Source organism: Nelumbo lutea, chromosome 1, assembly GCF_056320005.1.
Source record: "Nelumbo lutea isolate HS-2025 chromosome 1, American lotus-T2T, whole genome shotgun sequence".
Taxonomy (NCBI): Eukaryota; Viridiplantae; Streptophyta; class Magnoliopsida; order Proteales; family Nelumbonaceae; genus Nelumbo; species Nelumbo lutea.
The window spans coordinates 179,721,627-179,738,729 of NC_142684.1; the positions used below are offsets into that span (position 1 = coordinate 179,721,627).

The following is a 17,103-nucleotide window of genomic DNA, read 5'->3' on the forward strand; positions in this document are numbered from 1 at the left end:
AAGGTTTTTGGAGTGTACATTATTGTATTTGTAATGTTCCCAAACCAATGAATGTATTCCATGAGCACGTTACCAATATGAAAACGAAGCCCAGACCAAACCAATAAACCCTGTTTTAAACTTTTAATATTAAGCGCTACGGCTGACAAATACAAAAATAAGATGGGAGAAAAAAAAATGAAGCTTCTTCAATCACTGAAAAATACAATAATGGCTAAAGCAGAAATAAAACCATTTCTGCAAACCCAGCCTAGTATACAATAAAACTATGTTGAATCGCCAATCGATTTAAAGAGACATTCCAAATGGTCAGATCTCACCACTAGCTTCGCGATGCCTCGAACTCCAGTAAAAAGAAACACAAACATCGGGCCAAATTCAAGACGGCCAGAAAATTCCTCACTATATCTCTACATTAGCATAACCAACTCCCAGAGAAGAGCCATCTCCTACTTCAACTAACAACACAATCGTCCTGCAAGTATCACCAGCAGCCCACAGACAGCCCTTGCACCAGGTGTGGCGCTTTCACGATCCACCTATCTAACAAGAAAAATTGGCGGAAAACAAAAATAAAATAAAATTAAAGAACGCCAGTCTGGTCACCTAGCAAACCTGGTAATCAATACAAGGCGCCCTTTGAGATTTTAGAGTGAAGAAGGCACATGGATTAGCACTATCAGAGATCACCCAGTTAGCTTAGCTATGAGTCAACCATCTCGTCTTGCAGTTCGTTCGGCGCAATTAGTCCTGGAATAGTAAGCATCCTCTGGCGCTCTCTCTCCCTTTGAGCCGCTGCTTCTTCAGCATAGAGATCTTTATTATCCTGCGGAAGACTTGGTATTAAATACCATTTCTGACACAGAAAATTACTGGTATTGAAACAAACATTATTCCAATTAGGTTGAAATTAAAGTAAATTAAATGCCAAATTTCGTGAATGTCAACCAGTTTTCACATCCTGAACAGAAATGAGTTGGAATTGGAGTGCAGGGATTTGAATTTCATGTAACCATTTCAAGGCCCCAGTTGTATCATTCAAGAGCAAAATAATTTGACAGCATGTAGAAGAGAATGGTTTTCGGCCAAGGAAGTGGAAATGAATTGGAGAAATTAATATGATTTAGGAAGGATCCCACCACTTTATTAACTTCAGCATCACGGTCTCACACGAAAGGCAACCATGCAGTGCAAATATTAATTTTCTAGTTTACTAGGTTACCTGGGCTGAGAACTCCTTTGACTGAACAAGAAAGTCACGGATATGATTCTTAAATGTAGGGAGGTCATTCCTCGACTCAAATAACCCATCTACAAAATGTGTGACCTGTACATTCCCTCGGTTAGATATCAATCCAGACAACAAGGCAATTAATCATTCCAACCCAACCCTACCTCTGCTGTTGTCATGTTGGGGAATGATGTACCCAAAAGTTTTATGGTGAATTCACGAACAAACATTGTGTTGTTGGGATACGGATAAGGAACAGTGGAAGCATCCCACAATGGTTCTGTCAATAAACCAGAGTCCACCTGAACATGGAACATCTAAATTGTAATCACGTCTATGAATGAAACAAAGTCAACAGAGCATTTATTAAGATTTCCTACCAGGCAAAACAAGTGCTGAAGCACCAATACATGAAGCTTGAAACCAGGTTTATGGAATGTGTCGGTCAAGACCGCAAAAATCTCTTGCTCAATTGTCAAAAAGTATGTCCGATGGAATTGATTGCAAAATTCGGAAGCCTGAAAAATAACCAAATGAGGATTAAGGAATCTGCATGACATGCATTAACAGATTCAAAATAATAAGATTGAGACACCTGAAAATTTTTCAGCATCGCCAATAAAAGGTTGAGACCAGTTTCAGCAATATTCCTTTCAGTGTGCCGGAAAGCCCAAATAATAGAATCCATGACGAGCTTGAGTTGCTGCAGCAAACCAACAGGACAATTGAGAACAAACAGATCAACAAAATAGATAAGGAACAAATGACAGGATTATCTAATAATGGTACATGCACAGCAATGTATCAATTTATATAAAGACAAAAAGAATATGCAGAAAAGTGGCAAACTTCGTAATTTAATGATTGCAAAAATGGAGATACCATCTAGATATACAAGGTATGGAGGGTACAAAATGCACAAACCTGACTTGACAAATGAATTAATGCAGGGAAACAATATGTTGCAATTGCACGAAGCAATGAAAAGAACTTTAGCCGATGCTCTGGATAATCTTCAAAGTTCTTTGTAATCATCTGTAAAATAAGACCAAAAAATTAGACAATGATACCATGAGCCCTGAGTACCTGAATTCCTGAAACCAAAAGCTGAATCATCACCTCAAGTGTGCACTCAAAATTTGCCTCAAATATGCGAGGAACATCCTCCGTCATAACTGCCTTGTACCTATATATAGATAATCGGGAAAATAAGAAATAAAGATCAACAATTGCAACCTTACAAAAAACCAATACTATAAAACAACACAAATATTGCATGAAGAGTCCGTTCTACAAAGTGGTTTGCCACATCTATAAAAGGGCAAAAAAACAAGATCAAACACTCGCAGACCAAAGATGCCATGGCTTGGAAAATTATGCAAAAGCATAAATCATTCACTATAATGCAGACAGTATAATTCATGGTAGCCTCAAGCAACCATAGTTGCCATGCTTTTAGATAACAGAAATTTTATTGAATAATAAAGAAGAACGATAGAAAATCTTATCTCCAATCAGCTCTGGGAGAAAAGGGGCAGAGATGTTACAACCACCAAAGGCTGAGAGAGACCAAGAAATACAATTGCACATCGAGGCCCCCGTCACCTAGGCGGTGGATTTTTTTAAGTAAAAACATGTATCCTATGGTAGTTCCCTAAGTTCCATAATCATATTTCTCAATAAATATCCATAATGTTCATAGGAATAGTATAAGCTTCATTTTAAAGTATAGAAAATCAACATGTTCCAACACATTCATGAGAAGAAAAAAGAAGAAAGAAAAGAAAATTAAAAAATATATAGGAGCTGAACCCCTATTTCCATTATAGGAAAAGAAGAAAAGAAAAGGTGGAAGAAGAAGAAGAAATTAGTATATAAACACACAAGATTAGTAAAGAAAAATAAGATGTGTTTATTGGACAACACTAAATGTTCTTCCATGCTTATTGGTTCAGGTTTTGAAGCCTTTGAGGATTCAATACAGCATTTAGCAATGCTTGTGTTGATTAAACCCGAACAAATAAGAAAATAATAAAAAGAAATCAGTATATAATCACACAATGAAAACTGCTTGGTGATAAGGCGAGGCAAGCCTCCAAGGGCGCCTTGTCACCTAGGCGTCGCCTTGACAACTATGATAGTGTTATAAATTAACTTTTTATGTTCTTAATTTTTTTTGTTATAATTATAAAATAGTCATTTTAAACTAAAATGTTCATTTTGTGTGTTTATATACTAATTTCTTTTTATTATTTTCTTATTTGTTAGGATTTAATCAACACAAACATTGCTAAATGCTGTATTGAACCTTCAAAAACTGAACCAATAAGTAAGGAAGAACATAAAATGTTGTCCAATAAACACATTTTCTTCTTTTTCTTTACTAATTTTGTGTGTTTATATACTAATTTCTTCTTCTTCTTCCACCTTTTATTTTCTTCTTTTCCTATAACAGAAATAGGGGTTCAGCCCCTATATTTTTTTAATTTTCTTTTCTTTCTTTTTCTTCTCATGAATATGTTAAAATATGTTGATTTTCTATACTTCAACATGAAGTTTATACTTTTCTTATGAAAACTATGGATATTTATTAAGGAAATATGATTATGGAACCTAGGGAACTACCTTAGAATACATGTTTTAACTTAAAAAAGTCAGATCATCAAGCTGCATCATTCCTAAAAGTAAAGACCAGTGTTTTAAAAGCGCAAGGCGCAAAAAAGGCGCAAGGGCCATTTTGCACCTGAGGCATGCACCTTTTTGAGGCAAGGCACAAGATTAAAAAAAACTAAAAAATCAAAAAAAATGCAAAGAAGTCAAGAAATTATAAAACATAATATCAATAAAAATAAAAACTTAAGTTTTGAAATAAATGTTTTAAAAAACCTATTATCTAAAATTAAAATACATAAATATAATACGTAAAGCATATTCAAATGAGAATTTAAAAATGAAATCAAACATATAAAACATATTCAAGCATATAAAACCCACAATCTCTTTTTTTCTCAATTGCATCAAGTAGCTAATGCGACATATTACATTCCTAATTCTATGAGCCGCCTTTGTGCCACGCCCCTCGAGGCAAGCCAAACAAGACCATGTTAGGGTCTTAAATTCTTGGTTTTCACACACAAAATAATAATTTTATAATTTTAATTGCTTTTAAGAAGATATTTTATTAGGATGAATGAATGGACAACATTACCAAATAGGGGATTCTCAAAGCTCTGGTGGCCTTGTTTGGGCTGGCCTCGAGGGGCATGGCACGGGGTCCGGGAACAGAGCCCCCGGCCCAACGGCAAGTCTCAAAAAATTGGAAAAATTGGAAAAATTTGGACAGAGCCCTCGCCAAGGCCCTGGGCGAGGCGCCTAACCTAAAATATGCCTCACCTGTGTGCCTTTTACTTTTAAATCACTGGTAAAGACTAAACAACAAGTTCCTTTGACTAGGAAGAAACCTAGGCAACAAGCATCTCCAGATATGTCTATATGCTTTAGGCAACTAGAGATTCAACTTTTTTTCTTTTTTCCTTCACACTCGCTACTTCAAAATCCAGTTCTCTTAAAATGTTATGTGTTTTCTATTCTTTCTTGGTTCTTCTTTTATTCTTTTTCTGTTTTTCATTGAGGATCAGGAATATATCATAAAAATACATGGAACATTAAAGGGCTAAACGTTTAAACTTAAAAACCCAAGATGATTAAATTGAACCTGATAATAGCATCAGATTATCCATGTTACCACGAAAACAAACGACATGTGTATTTAATAATTGTGACACCCCAATATATGAAGGGTCAATTACTTATATATACCCCGTATATTTAGGAAACTACTTAAATGTACCCTGAACTTTCAAAATCTACTTATACATACCTTGTTGACTTTTCAGAGGTTAAGTTTGACAGATAAAATGAAAAGGACAAAAATATCCTTAACCGTTCATTAAATTTTCAAAGTATGTCATTTCTTTCATTTCTTTATTTCTTTTTCTCTTCCATTGTAAAAGATTGATTCCTCCCCTCTTCGTAAAAACAAAATACCCCTCAGACTCAGATCGATTCCAGCATTTCTCTTTCTACTTCAGACTTCAGACTTCAGAGGTAGTTTCCATGTTCAACTTCTTCGCTTTTTCTAACCAGAGCATGCTGCCATGTCTTCCTCCCTGTGCTTTATGATCTTGGTCTCTGCTCTTCATGACTTGACATTGTCCAAACAGGTTAAAGGATGGCACAGAAGATCAGAGAGTATGATTCAAAGTGGTTGTTGAAAGAGCATTTTAAGAGGCTCTGTGGCACAAAATTGGGCATTAAAATGGCGCAGGCATGTCCAACTCAATATATGAGTGCTGAAATCAAACCTTTCCTTTTTTTTTCTTTTCCTTGTTGGTACAAGGTTAATGCTAAGAGCTCTGCATTTCTATTACCTTGCTTGTTTGTAGAAATCCTGAGCAGAGTTAACGTTGTTGCTTTACTGAGTCAGGAACATGACACACCTTTCAGTCAAGAACTGCTGCCATTTCTACACCAAGAGGGAGCCGATGTCTCTCTGGTTCTTCCATCAAAAGATTGAAGAGCACAGAACTGATGAGGGGTAAAATGGTATTATAAAAAAATTAATGGATATATCAGATGTCCCTAAACGTTATTTTTAACAGATGGCCTATTTATGTTATGTGAGGCCATCTTATAAGGTATAAGTTGTTTTTGAAAGTTCAGGGTTTATATTAGTTTCTTAAATGTACAGGGTATATAAGTAATTAACCCATATATGAAACATTGATGTGGAGGGGGCTAGCAACTGTAGCATGATAAGGTTAAAAAGTAGGCAGCATAACTTACTTGTTTATGATAGTAGCGAAAAGTGACAAAACCTCAGACTCCCTAGCATCAGGCAAGTTCCTAGCATAGTCCCCAAGAACGGGATCCATCATTGGTGGCACAAACTGCTTTCCAATTTGTGGTTGATCTTCAGCTTTGTCCAAAAATGTCTCAATAAGTTTCAGAGTCTCCCTCTTAACTGATCTGTTTCAAAGAGCACTAGCTTAAATAACACCAACTTTACATTAACATATACAAAGGTTGATATTTTTATTAGCATATAAAAAGGTTGATATTGCACCTATTTATATTGATTCTGCCTTATGTTATTTCCAAATGATAATATCTTTGCCCTCTCGTGTGATCAAAAAATATCTTTGCCCTCCCTTGTATCATTCATTTTCTATTAATGAAAGATTACCTTAATAATTATTCAAAAAATCAAAAAAAAAAAACAATCTGATTCTTACCCTACACTCCCTAGCTTCATGATCTTTATATTCCTTGGATTTGGATCCTAAGATCAATAACATGGTAAATAACATACTAGGCTTTACATATTTAGTAATAGATATTAGGTACTGCATATAAGCTTTGGACTTGATCCTGAATCCCAGTTCAATCTTACCTCAGAAGCTTTACGTAAGACGTCTTAGATGCATAGGGCCCACCTTCTGCAATGCTATTTGATATAAGCTCGCTGTACATTCTGTTGGGAGCATAAATAAAAATGAAGATAAAAAGTTAAATATATAGAAGTCAATGTATTATTATTGGAGCATGTTACATTTGGAACTATAATCATGAATACCTGTAAACGTTAAGCATGTCCAGAAAGATCAATGTGATTTGTGATAAGAAGTAAGTCCCAAGTGAACTTGCAACACTGGTATTTGTCTGTGAATTAGAAATCCAACAATTAAAAAGACAGAACCCACTGGCTACATTTTTTACGAGTATTCTTGCTACATCCATCCAACAGCATATTACAGATTGAGACATGTATAAAGATTCAAATTAAAAAAGAAAATAGAAAGTAGGAAAAATACAACCCAAAAAAAAAACAAAACTTACAATATACAGCATCGTACTCAAAGAGGTCAACCCAAATGGAGCTTGCACCCCCAATATCCCTTCTGATAGGCCTTACATTTGAGTTTGGTTTTGTTAAAAGAACTATGGGACTTTAAGAGGTTTCTATTAGATGAATTTCTCAAAGATGTGTTTATATTACCTGACACATGTAATAAAAGAAGCTACTAACTCATCTTATCAAGCACCTCAGAAGACATGTTCTAAGATCAATGCCTTCAGTTGGGAAGTGTCCATGAGGTGAAGGTGGATACCCATCCAATGTTTTAAAATGCGGAGGCATGACGCAAGGTGTTCCACTACCTAGAGGCGTGAGGCATAATTCAGAACACAAGAGGCGTAAGCCTTCTTAAGAGGGAGGGACCTCATTTTTTTCTTTATTTTTTAATAAAAATCTTTTATATTAAGAAGAATAATGATGTATAAAAGTAGTTCAAGGGGGGGGGGGAGGTCTCCCAACCGAAGGGACAGGGGGCAAACCATTTTCTTTCCCCTTATCTTTTCTTCCCTACCCTTTTCTTTCCTTTTCTCTTTTTTTCTTCTCTTTCCCTTTCTTTCCTTTTCCTTTTTTTCTTTTTTCTTCCCGTATTTTCATATCAGGTGTGTAGCACGCCTCATGAAAAAAGCGCAAGAGGTGTACGGCTCAGAGGCATCAACGCCTCTGGCATATGCCTCAAGGGGTTTTGGGAGCGCTTCGCCTGGAGGTGCGCCTCCCAACCGAAGGGACAGGGGGCAAACCATTTTCTTTCCCCTTATCTTTTCTTCCCTACCCTTCCCTTTTCTTTCCTTTTCTCTTTTTTTCTTCTCTTTCCCTTTCTTTCCTTTTCCTTTTTTTCTTTTTTCTTCATGTATTTTCATATCAGGTGTGTAGCACGCCTCATGAAAAAAGCGCAAGAGGTGTACGGCTCAGAGGCATCAACGCCTCTAGCATATGCCTCAAGGGGTTTTGGGAGCGCTTCGCCTGGAGGTGTGCCTCCCACGCCTTTTACAACACTGTACCCAACATATTTCACAAGGAAAAACAGAGGACCAGGTGCAACCCAGTCCTGTGTGTTCCATGTTGACAACATATGAGGAACTGAAATAATCACCCATTCATTAATTGGAAGTTCTCTCATAATATATGATGGAGCCAGTGTTTTAAAAGTGTAAGGCGCAAAAAAAGGCACAGGGTTCAGTTTGCGCCTGAGGAGCAAGGCATAAGGCGAGGCACACGCATTTTTAAGCAAGGCATAAAAATTAAAAGAAAATTGCTAAAAATAAAAAATTAATCAGAAAAGTAATAAAAAATAAATATTAAATATTAAACATAATATTAATAAAAATATGACCTTAGATTTTAAAATAAATGTTTTAAAAATCATATTATCTAAAATTAAAATACATAAATATAACATGCAAAGCATATTCAAATGAGATTTTAAAAATAAAATCAAACATATAAAACATTTTTAAGCATATAAAACCCACAATCTCTTTTTCTCTCAATTGCATTACTTCAAGTAGTTAATGTAATGTAAAACATATTACATTCCTGATTCTACAAACTGCCATTGTGCCATGCCTCTCGAGGCAAGCCCAAACAATTCCTTGTTAGGGGTCTTAAATTCTTTGTGCTCACACAAAAATAATGATTTTATAGTTTTAATTGCTTTTTAAGAAGATCTTTTATCAGGATGAATGAATGAACATTACCAAATAGGAGGTTCTCAAAGCTTCAGTGAGCAAGCAAAGCCCGGCCCAGCCGCTATACTCCAAAGAAGTAAAAAAGCATCAAATTTTCCAAAGGTGCAAGTCTGGTGTGCGCCTTTTGAAAGGGCCGCGCCTAGGACCTGGGCGAGGTGCCTACCCTAAAATGCACCTCGCCTAGGCGCACCTTTCAAACATTTGTTTAAGAGGTAATAGTTTGGTTTTCCTAGTGGCATTGGCATCATCCTGGTTGATTTTGCTTGTGGGTTTGACAACATTCTCTCAAGAAAGAAATACCTGCAGAATGTTTAGTACAGTCCTGATAACATCTTGATCCTTAAGAAAATCCACACTCTGGCGTGCCTGTCCTATAATTTCTGCCCATTTCTGGAGAACAAGATGTGCATGTAAGATAAAAACTACGGAAATTTTAAGATTGAACTTAACCACAACATCAGAAAATAAGGCAAATCAAAACACACCCTATTTGGAAGTTCCATCAACCTCTGTAAATACTCATCCCTCTTCTGGGGATCCGATTCAGCTTGAATCATATGACCAACCTGTGAACGCAAAAAAAGTCACAACACAGCCATCAAACCAAACTAGTTTAGTTGTAAAAAAAATTGTATACTAACTAGTTCCAGTTACTTGAAGAATAAACATCACAACATACAGATTCATAAAATGTATGGATCTGGTGGGGCTCAAGATCAGCAACAGTTGTCGGAAGGCCTGTTAAAAGTTCAGAAACAAAAGGTTCATTTTCCCCAACCTGCAATCGAAAAAGCAACCACATCAGAGAACAAAAAACACCACTTGCATAGTACTACAGACAATTTCAAGGCATCACAAATTTTAAAGATGCAAAAACAAGAGCTGAATTCGTTATATCATTTATTGCACATATATATTTTGAAATAGAGCTAACAGCTCGCCTATATTCAACAGGAACCAGGCCCCTTTCCAGTTCCAGTTCAGTGAAAATCAGAGAACTGGGATTCATACCAGTTGAATCAGAACTGGGAATGTGCTCTTCTCCATTCGACCCTAGTATGGGTCTCCAAACACTGTTTTACATATTAAAGAAGGTAGTGCAACTAATGCTCAAACTGAGGCTCCAGCACTGCTTCCTAAAAGCAGCATTCATTTAACCTTGCATAAATTCATACAAATGTGAGGAATGACCTAATCGACACATGTTTTCTATTCTTGAGATTGTTCCAACAAAACAAGAGAAAGAACAAACATGCTTGTGGGATATGAGAAACCAAGATTTCACAATAACAGAACCCACTGCAGAATGTGAAAGAAAGAAAACAAAACTTACCTGTAGAACAACAAATTTGCGCTTGCATTTCTGAACAATTTTTAGGAATGTATCACAGGCCATATCCTGAAAAGAGAAACACTATATAATTATGACATTATAGAGCATGAAGGCATGATATAAACCAACTGCAGCTATATATAAGTAAACTATGCCCATGCATTCATGATCAAAACCATCGATGCACTTCTACTTTCATAAAAGAGCTATTTGCAGTAAAGAAGCAATATGTTGAACTCATTCAGACTACAAAGAAATGGGATAGACTACCAGCAAAGGAATTAGCACTTCTTTTCCCCCCACTATAATCTTACTTCCATACCTTGTGTCATACACTTAAATCTCCTTTCATTAACATAGAGCTCCACCAGCCATCTTCCTCCTTCTGCAGCCAGCCTACCACCAGCTTTGAAACACCTTCCATAATCAGCTTTCTGATGTTCAGTTCCTTTGCTCTGTGTACACCTTCCATCACAGCCAGAATCTCAGCTCTTAAAGAATCACCTACACCAATTGGGACTGAATAGAGAGTAATTATTTTTCCTTCTTCATTTCAGAAAACTCCTCCCACAAATTGGAGGAGAGAACAGTGGGTTAATGAAAAACTTAAGATGGCCTGAATCAGCCACTTCCCTCCACTTTCTAATCAAATCATCAGTATAGATATCCTCAAAGATGTTCAAGGACTTCACCCAATGGACCACTCTAATAGTAATGACTTCAAGAATTGCTTCTCTACTTCTCTCCTTTTCTGAAAAGATTCTTAGATTCCTTTCTTTCCAAACCGTCCAACAAACAGCAGCTCTTGTATGCCTCCATATAATTCTTCCCCTTTTCTTAGGCCTACTATCAAAGGAAGAAGCAATCAAGCTTTGTGCATTTAACAGGGGATTCCACCTACACCCAAACAAGAAAAGAAACTGTTCCCGAATAGAAGAAAACAAGGGCAGAAGATTAATAAGTGATAGCAAGTCTCACCATTAGCCTTACAAAGAAAGGCACCAGTGGGGGATAAGCGCCAATTAGGTCTTTTTTCTCTGCAGTAAGTCATAGGTCTTTCCAATAAAACTTCCTCCAATCCTAGGAGGAATAGCTTACTCCAAACCTCCTTAACAAGAAAAAAACTGCCCAAGACTATCAAAGGGATGGATGAAAGCCTTAAAAAACACACTGTCCAACAATTTTCCTAGTTTCTATTGTCATAAGCCTTCTCCATATCCAACACCTCCCTCTCCCACACCTCACTTGGGAGTCAATCAGCTTATTTGCGATTAGCACCACATCCAACATCTGCCTCCCCTTAATAAACGCCCCATGGCTCCAAGAAATGATATATTGCATGATCTTGATTCTTTACGCTAGCACCTTTGCAATTAATTTGTGAATACTACCGATCAAGGTTTAGAAATTAGATGAACTTAGCTTCTAAGAATGTTATAAATGCATTTGGCTAGGATGGCACAAAGCATGCAGCATTCATATGGATGAGAGGAAAAAGGATTCAAGAGAGTAAAGGCTCTAATTGAGAGTATGAGTGACTATTCTACTTATCTTATCACAATTTTTCTCAGAATCTCATATTGTTTTGTTTTTTTCCTTTTCTCTCTTTATTAGTAATGTTTGCTTCTTTTTCTGTTTATCTGCTTCCTATGTAGTACATATTGCATTTGCCAATGGCATTAACACCCATTAATTTATGAAGAAGATCACACATGCAACATGCAGTTTGCCATTATCAGTCCTTACTAACCCCTTAAGCATTCTGTTTGCAAATAATAATAATAATAATAATAACAACAACAACAACAATAATAATAATAATGATGATGATGATGAAGTTTGCTTCTTTTTCTATTTGTTGATATCTATCAAAAAAATTATTTTCTATTTGTTGATCGATAAAAAAACAGAAAATAAAATAGTTTCACCATGGAACTTGAATCAACCATCAAGAAAATAAATCGGTAGCTTGTTATTTGCAGTTGTATCAAATATAGGCAACATGAGAAAGGAATGTGGACAGAAACTGTGACCTGAACTCCTGGGTGTGTTTCATGCATGAATTCAAACAACTTGTTAACAACAGTTTTCAAGAACTTCCAATGGGCTCTTAGAAACTTTGGATATTGTCCAACTACATACCTGCCAAACCAAGCCAACAATTATTGCAACGACGAAAAACTAATGAACAAACACTTTCAGAAGAGAAATTCTTACATAATGTTGCTTGCAATGACAGCCTTGTTATCTTTTCCTTTGGTAAATTCACACAAGTTCAACAGATCACGAATGACCATCACTAGGAATCTATTTTCCTGCCAAATTGTAATATAAAGAGAGTTATATAGTGGTAGGCATACAATGGGATCAAAACCAATATCTATTTCATATGTAGTTGTATACATATGCGCATAAATGTATTGTGTATGCAAAATTTTTTCTAAGTATAGAATATGTATAAATATATGCATATCAAAAAACATAAAGTTTCATAACCAGGTTGGTCAAGTGTTCTGCTAAAAATAATTGACAGATAGATCTCATTTAAAATGAGAACAATCACTCTTCACTGGGAACAGTAAATAAAATAATAGTGTTACACCCATCTTTGTCATTTCTTACTGAAAATAAGTAATATAGGACTTCAAAGTTATCGGGTTGCAACCTTACAGAGATAAAAGTTGCAGAACAAGATCCTTCAAAAATGAGCAAGTCTTCCTAATGCATGAGCTATATATCAACTGATAGGAATCCAGCAAACACCTATGATCTGTTCACCAGTCATAGGCCATTTGGGTGAACGCATGTGGTTTAGAAGTGGATAAGCCCCTTTTTTTAATGAGAACTCGGTCTTGATCCAGAAAATGACATACCTGCTCCTCCATCATGGACCCGGATATAGATCCTATTGCCCAGCATAATGTGTTTAAGTTATTCCACGTCCACTCCTCGCCATTCAGCTGTTTACTTAACTTCTTCAACATCTGTGGTTACCAACAAGAAATTTCTTATCAAAAAACTTTTGTACAACAACTGCTTTATTGATGCAAATATTAGCAACTATGAATTTCCATGTGAATCAAAACACACAAGAATCTAGGAAGTTAATTAATCGTAATGACCACAGTAAATAGTGGCAAAAATAATTTTGTCTCCCTATTGTACACTAACGAGGGGTGATTTGGCCCTCCAGTGACATCGCACCACGTGGCAGCCCATAACCATTGCATGGCACCCCAGCACCACATCGGATGCGCCTCGCACACTGAGAGCTCTTCATCACCACCTCGCCATGGCCGACCTATAGAAACCTCATTGGGATTAGGCCAGCCACCTTAGGACCAAGCTATAGACCTCGGCATGAAGGGCAACCTCCCGTCGAGGTCTCACCGACCTGATTGAGGCCCAGGTGGTGACCTGCATGACGTGGCGGCCAACCTCCATTACGTGTTGGTTATCGTCTCTAAATCCTCCAAAATCAAGTCGCCTCATTGACGGAGCCGACCTCTATCGCTTCATGCAAAAATCATCTCCAATCATGAAACCACCTCCAAATGAGGCAGACCATTAAGTTGCGTCCTCCCAGAGATCTTAGAAGCACTACGTGAAGTCTGCAACAACCTGCGCCTATGTAAAGGTGTCCCAGTGATCAGAGAAGGTACATGCGAGTTAGCACCCCGGGTACTCTAACTGTTCTCTTGCTTAAGGTGTCTTATATAAAGGTGTCCTAGTATCCAGACATCCTTCACTAACTTAAGCATCAAAGTGCCCACCCTGGGTACTCTGACTGTTCTCCTACAACTCAACCAACCGACGTCCAAGCTATCTTTCCAACAAGGAGCTACCAGATCAAGCACCATCATATACAAAAAAAAAAAAGATAATCCTCCAATGTATTGGGCTATAGAAATTAAATAAATCTAAATGATAAAATAATTAAACCAATCCGCACAAAAGAAATATCTAAAGACTTAGGCATAATTAAATTGACATGACAGTTTGTCGGAAGCCTAAAAGTGTCACAACCTTAAATCTAATATCCAAACCATGCACTCTAATAAATTATAGGGTATAACATGTCTAGAGAATTGAGTCATAAAAATCAGTTATGGTATGATGGTTATCAAAAAGGAATTTTACATGTCACATTAAAATATCACGAAACCATTATCTTACCTTAACATTTGAAAGATAGAGGTATGCTGAGAAATACTATTTTTCTAGCCTGGATAATGTCAATACTACATTTTGAGTAAACCCAGAACTTCCACTGTGTATTTTTTTTGGCGAAAGGGTATTTCATTGTTAAAGAAAAAACACCCCCACTCTACACAGCATGAAACTGGGAATACAACTCAAAAAAGAGTTGTATGGAATATCTGCAAAATTTCTGTTCACTACAACCCAAGAGTGAATTCTAACCCAAAGTATACTTTCATTGTATACCTGAATTCATAAGTTAGGGTGCATAATACATAACAAACTTAAAGGTCTACTTCCCCGTTCTAACTCATTTTCCCAACTAAACCATGTAGATTAACCTCTATAAATATCACACTACACCTAAAGCTCATTGCACAACCCAACAGTATTTTCTATCAGCAATCCTTAGTGTTGTCTTTAGAAAAAAAAAAGAAAACCTAAAAATATTATAGTGTGAAAAGAAAGAAAGAAAACCATGTTTTGAAAAGATATCTATTAATGCATACTCAACTTCAATCCTAATTACTTGAGGTCATCTATACAAACCTTGCCCTACCATTGTGCTCTATTAAGAGACAATTCCTATCAACTTGAAGTCCACAAATCATTTTTTACTTCAGATCAGCTTTTCTTTGTACTTCCCTAAAGCCTTCTACTTGAACCAATTCACTTCTTATGGCATGTGTTTCTATAAATGCATTGTCTCATTTATCCAATATTCATTTTCCAATTGTCTCCTCCCATCACTATGTCATGCAACAATATTGGCATACTCTAAAAAACTGGCAAGGGTCAACATGAAAAGTGAAAAAACTATGTGCTTATTTCTAAAATGAATAGATACTTTTCTTTACAAGAGCAATATAAAAATGCTATGAGATGCATACAAACCACAAGAGGATCGCTTTTGTGCAAAGGAGTTACAATTCTTTTGAACAAAAAATAACAGATCATGATAAATACATACCTGTTGCTCAGTATCCTCGTGATCAAGATGTGTCAAATATATCAGTGTTTCCCTCATGATCTGCAACATCAGGACATCGCCAACATATGCAAGTACAAGAAATAAATACATATAAAAGGAGATACCAAACAAAAAAGATATTAAAACTGTAAAGTGTTACTGCAAGTAGCACTTCAACTATTTAAAAAAATGCCCTGCATAGTCTAGAGTGTTTTAACATTTACTTTTAGACACTTCAAAGGGTAAATATCCATCTCAGATAATTTTAGTATTTTATATTAAATTCCATATCCACTACCTTGTGCATACATACAATATACTTGCATGTCTATGTAACAGAAGAGTTTCTTCTTCAGGTTTAGATGAAGTGAAACTGACTACATTGTCCAAAAACGCACAAACCTTATATTGAACAAGAACATCATTGTCTTTCATAGTTTCACGCACAATATTCCCATTTTCATCCTCAACAATCAAAACCTCTTCAGGCTTGGCCATACGACAAATCATCAGCATTCTCAACTTTGACATTGGTATGGCAAAAAGCTGTCTCCGTTGCATAAGTTGTGACCCATCAGAAATACCAGAAGTAAATGGCATCTGCAGATTCAGAAATAAATCAACAGAGTAATGATTCTGCTACCAGTTCTCCGGCAAAAGCCCATAAGTATGTATACATAACATATTAAATGAACCATAGCAAACTACATATATCATCATATTTTAATATATATATATATATATATATATATAATGTATACATAATATGCATCACAATTCTATACATGCAACATTAATATATAATATACACATAATAATACATTGCAATTAGCACACAAACATCATATCACAATTATAATACCTGAAGCCCCATCATGTTTGCAGTAGCTGCAGGATTATCTAAATTATGATGTGCCTCAAACAACTCCAAGACCAGAGAGTTCCAATAGTCCAAGCAGACCTGTGGAATCATATCACAAGCAAATATAGATCAATTACATCGAAATTATGGTTAGTTGTAAACAAAGCCAAGTACATGACAATAACCATACCTTAAAAACCTCTGTATCATCAACGTATGAAATGCCAATTAGATATTCAAGACCCATTAGAAGTGCAGATCTATTCTCTGGAGTGGCTTCAAGCACTCGAATATGTGCCTTCACAAAAAGAAAGATGTTATTAGCAAGCCTTTTAATCTTCCAAATAACCAGACAAGACCAGAATGAACAAAAAGCAAAAAGGATATCTTTTCATGTAAAAATGGTGCCACACAAGGCAACCAATTCTTCAGGACATATGAACGAAAAGGAAATCTCTCGAAACATTGTAACATAAAACCCAATTCAAAGAGTTCCTTAAGCAGTAGAGTAAAACCACCCCATAGGAGTAATTTAAGCCAAAAGACTAAGAAGCTTGCCTTGTAAAATGAAGTGAAAAACAATGCCAGGTTCTGAATAAATGCCTGAAGGAAAAAATCCAAAAAAAAAAAAATGAAAGGGCACTGTTAGAGACAGGTGGATAGAAAAGTAATAAGGCCTCACATCACATCTGGCAGAAATTCTACAAATCAAGAGGTTCACCTGCTCCTCACTGGAACCGTGAGCATAAGCATCTGGAATGTTTGTTCCAAGTGGAAGAATTGTCTGGGAACAAAAAAAAAACTCCAGAGTTGAAAAATAGTAAAGGGAACCAACAAACCAATATAGAATGAAATAATAACACAAGAAAGTAGTGTGATTTCCAGCATAAGTATAAAGAAGAAAT

The 17,103-nt window shown here is 36.1% G+C and overlaps 1 protein-coding gene across 2 annotated transcripts in view; it reads right to left on the reverse strand.

Moving 5' to 3' along the window:
- Positions 1 to 93: 93 nt before the first annotated feature.
- LOC148879542 (protein EXPORTIN 1A) overlaps positions 94 to 17,103 on the reverse strand; it is a 30,694-nt gene continuing 13,684 nt past the window's right edge. Inside the window, exons 10-33 of one of the 2 annotated variants that reach the window (XR_016104277.1) lie at positions 16,920 to 16,982; positions 16,757 to 16,801; positions 16,389 to 16,496; positions 16,199 to 16,297; positions 15,739 to 15,936; positions 15,337 to 15,396; positions 13,040 to 13,150; positions 12,384 to 12,481; positions 12,200 to 12,308; positions 10,167 to 10,232; positions 9,513 to 9,611; positions 9,319 to 9,399; positions 9,134 to 9,223; positions 6,867 to 6,952; positions 6,684 to 6,764; positions 6,077 to 6,259; positions 2,351 to 2,417; positions 2,156 to 2,266; positions 1,827 to 1,934; positions 1,612 to 1,749; positions 1,396 to 1,533; positions 1,223 to 1,327; positions 616 to 826; positions 94 to 539 (exon numbers count right to left, since the gene is read on the reverse strand). Coding sequence is in view for 1 of the 2 variants with exons in the window: in XM_088961100.1 (XP_088817226.1) it covers positions 704 to 826; positions 1,223 to 1,327; positions 1,396 to 1,533; positions 1,612 to 1,749; positions 1,827 to 1,934; positions 2,156 to 2,266; positions 2,351 to 2,417; positions 6,077 to 6,259; positions 6,684 to 6,764; positions 6,867 to 6,952; positions 9,134 to 9,223; positions 9,319 to 9,399; positions 9,513 to 9,611; positions 10,167 to 10,232; positions 12,200 to 12,308; positions 12,384 to 12,481; positions 13,040 to 13,150; positions 15,337 to 15,396; positions 15,739 to 15,936; positions 16,199 to 16,297; positions 16,389 to 16,496; positions 16,757 to 16,801; positions 16,920 to 16,982 (2,367 nt within the window). In the remaining variant the exon portion in view is untranslated. Of the gene's footprint in view, positions 827 to 1,222; positions 1,328 to 1,395; positions 1,534 to 1,611; positions 1,750 to 1,826; positions 1,935 to 2,155; positions 2,267 to 2,350; positions 2,418 to 6,076; positions 6,260 to 6,683; positions 6,765 to 6,866; positions 6,953 to 9,133; positions 9,224 to 9,318; positions 9,400 to 9,512; positions 9,612 to 10,166; positions 10,233 to 12,199; positions 12,309 to 12,383; positions 12,482 to 13,039; positions 13,151 to 15,336; positions 15,397 to 15,738; positions 15,937 to 16,198; positions 16,298 to 16,388; positions 16,497 to 16,756; positions 16,802 to 16,919; positions 16,983 to 17,103 lie in introns of both variants that reach the window. The other variant, XM_088961100.1, reaches the window with a different exon arrangement.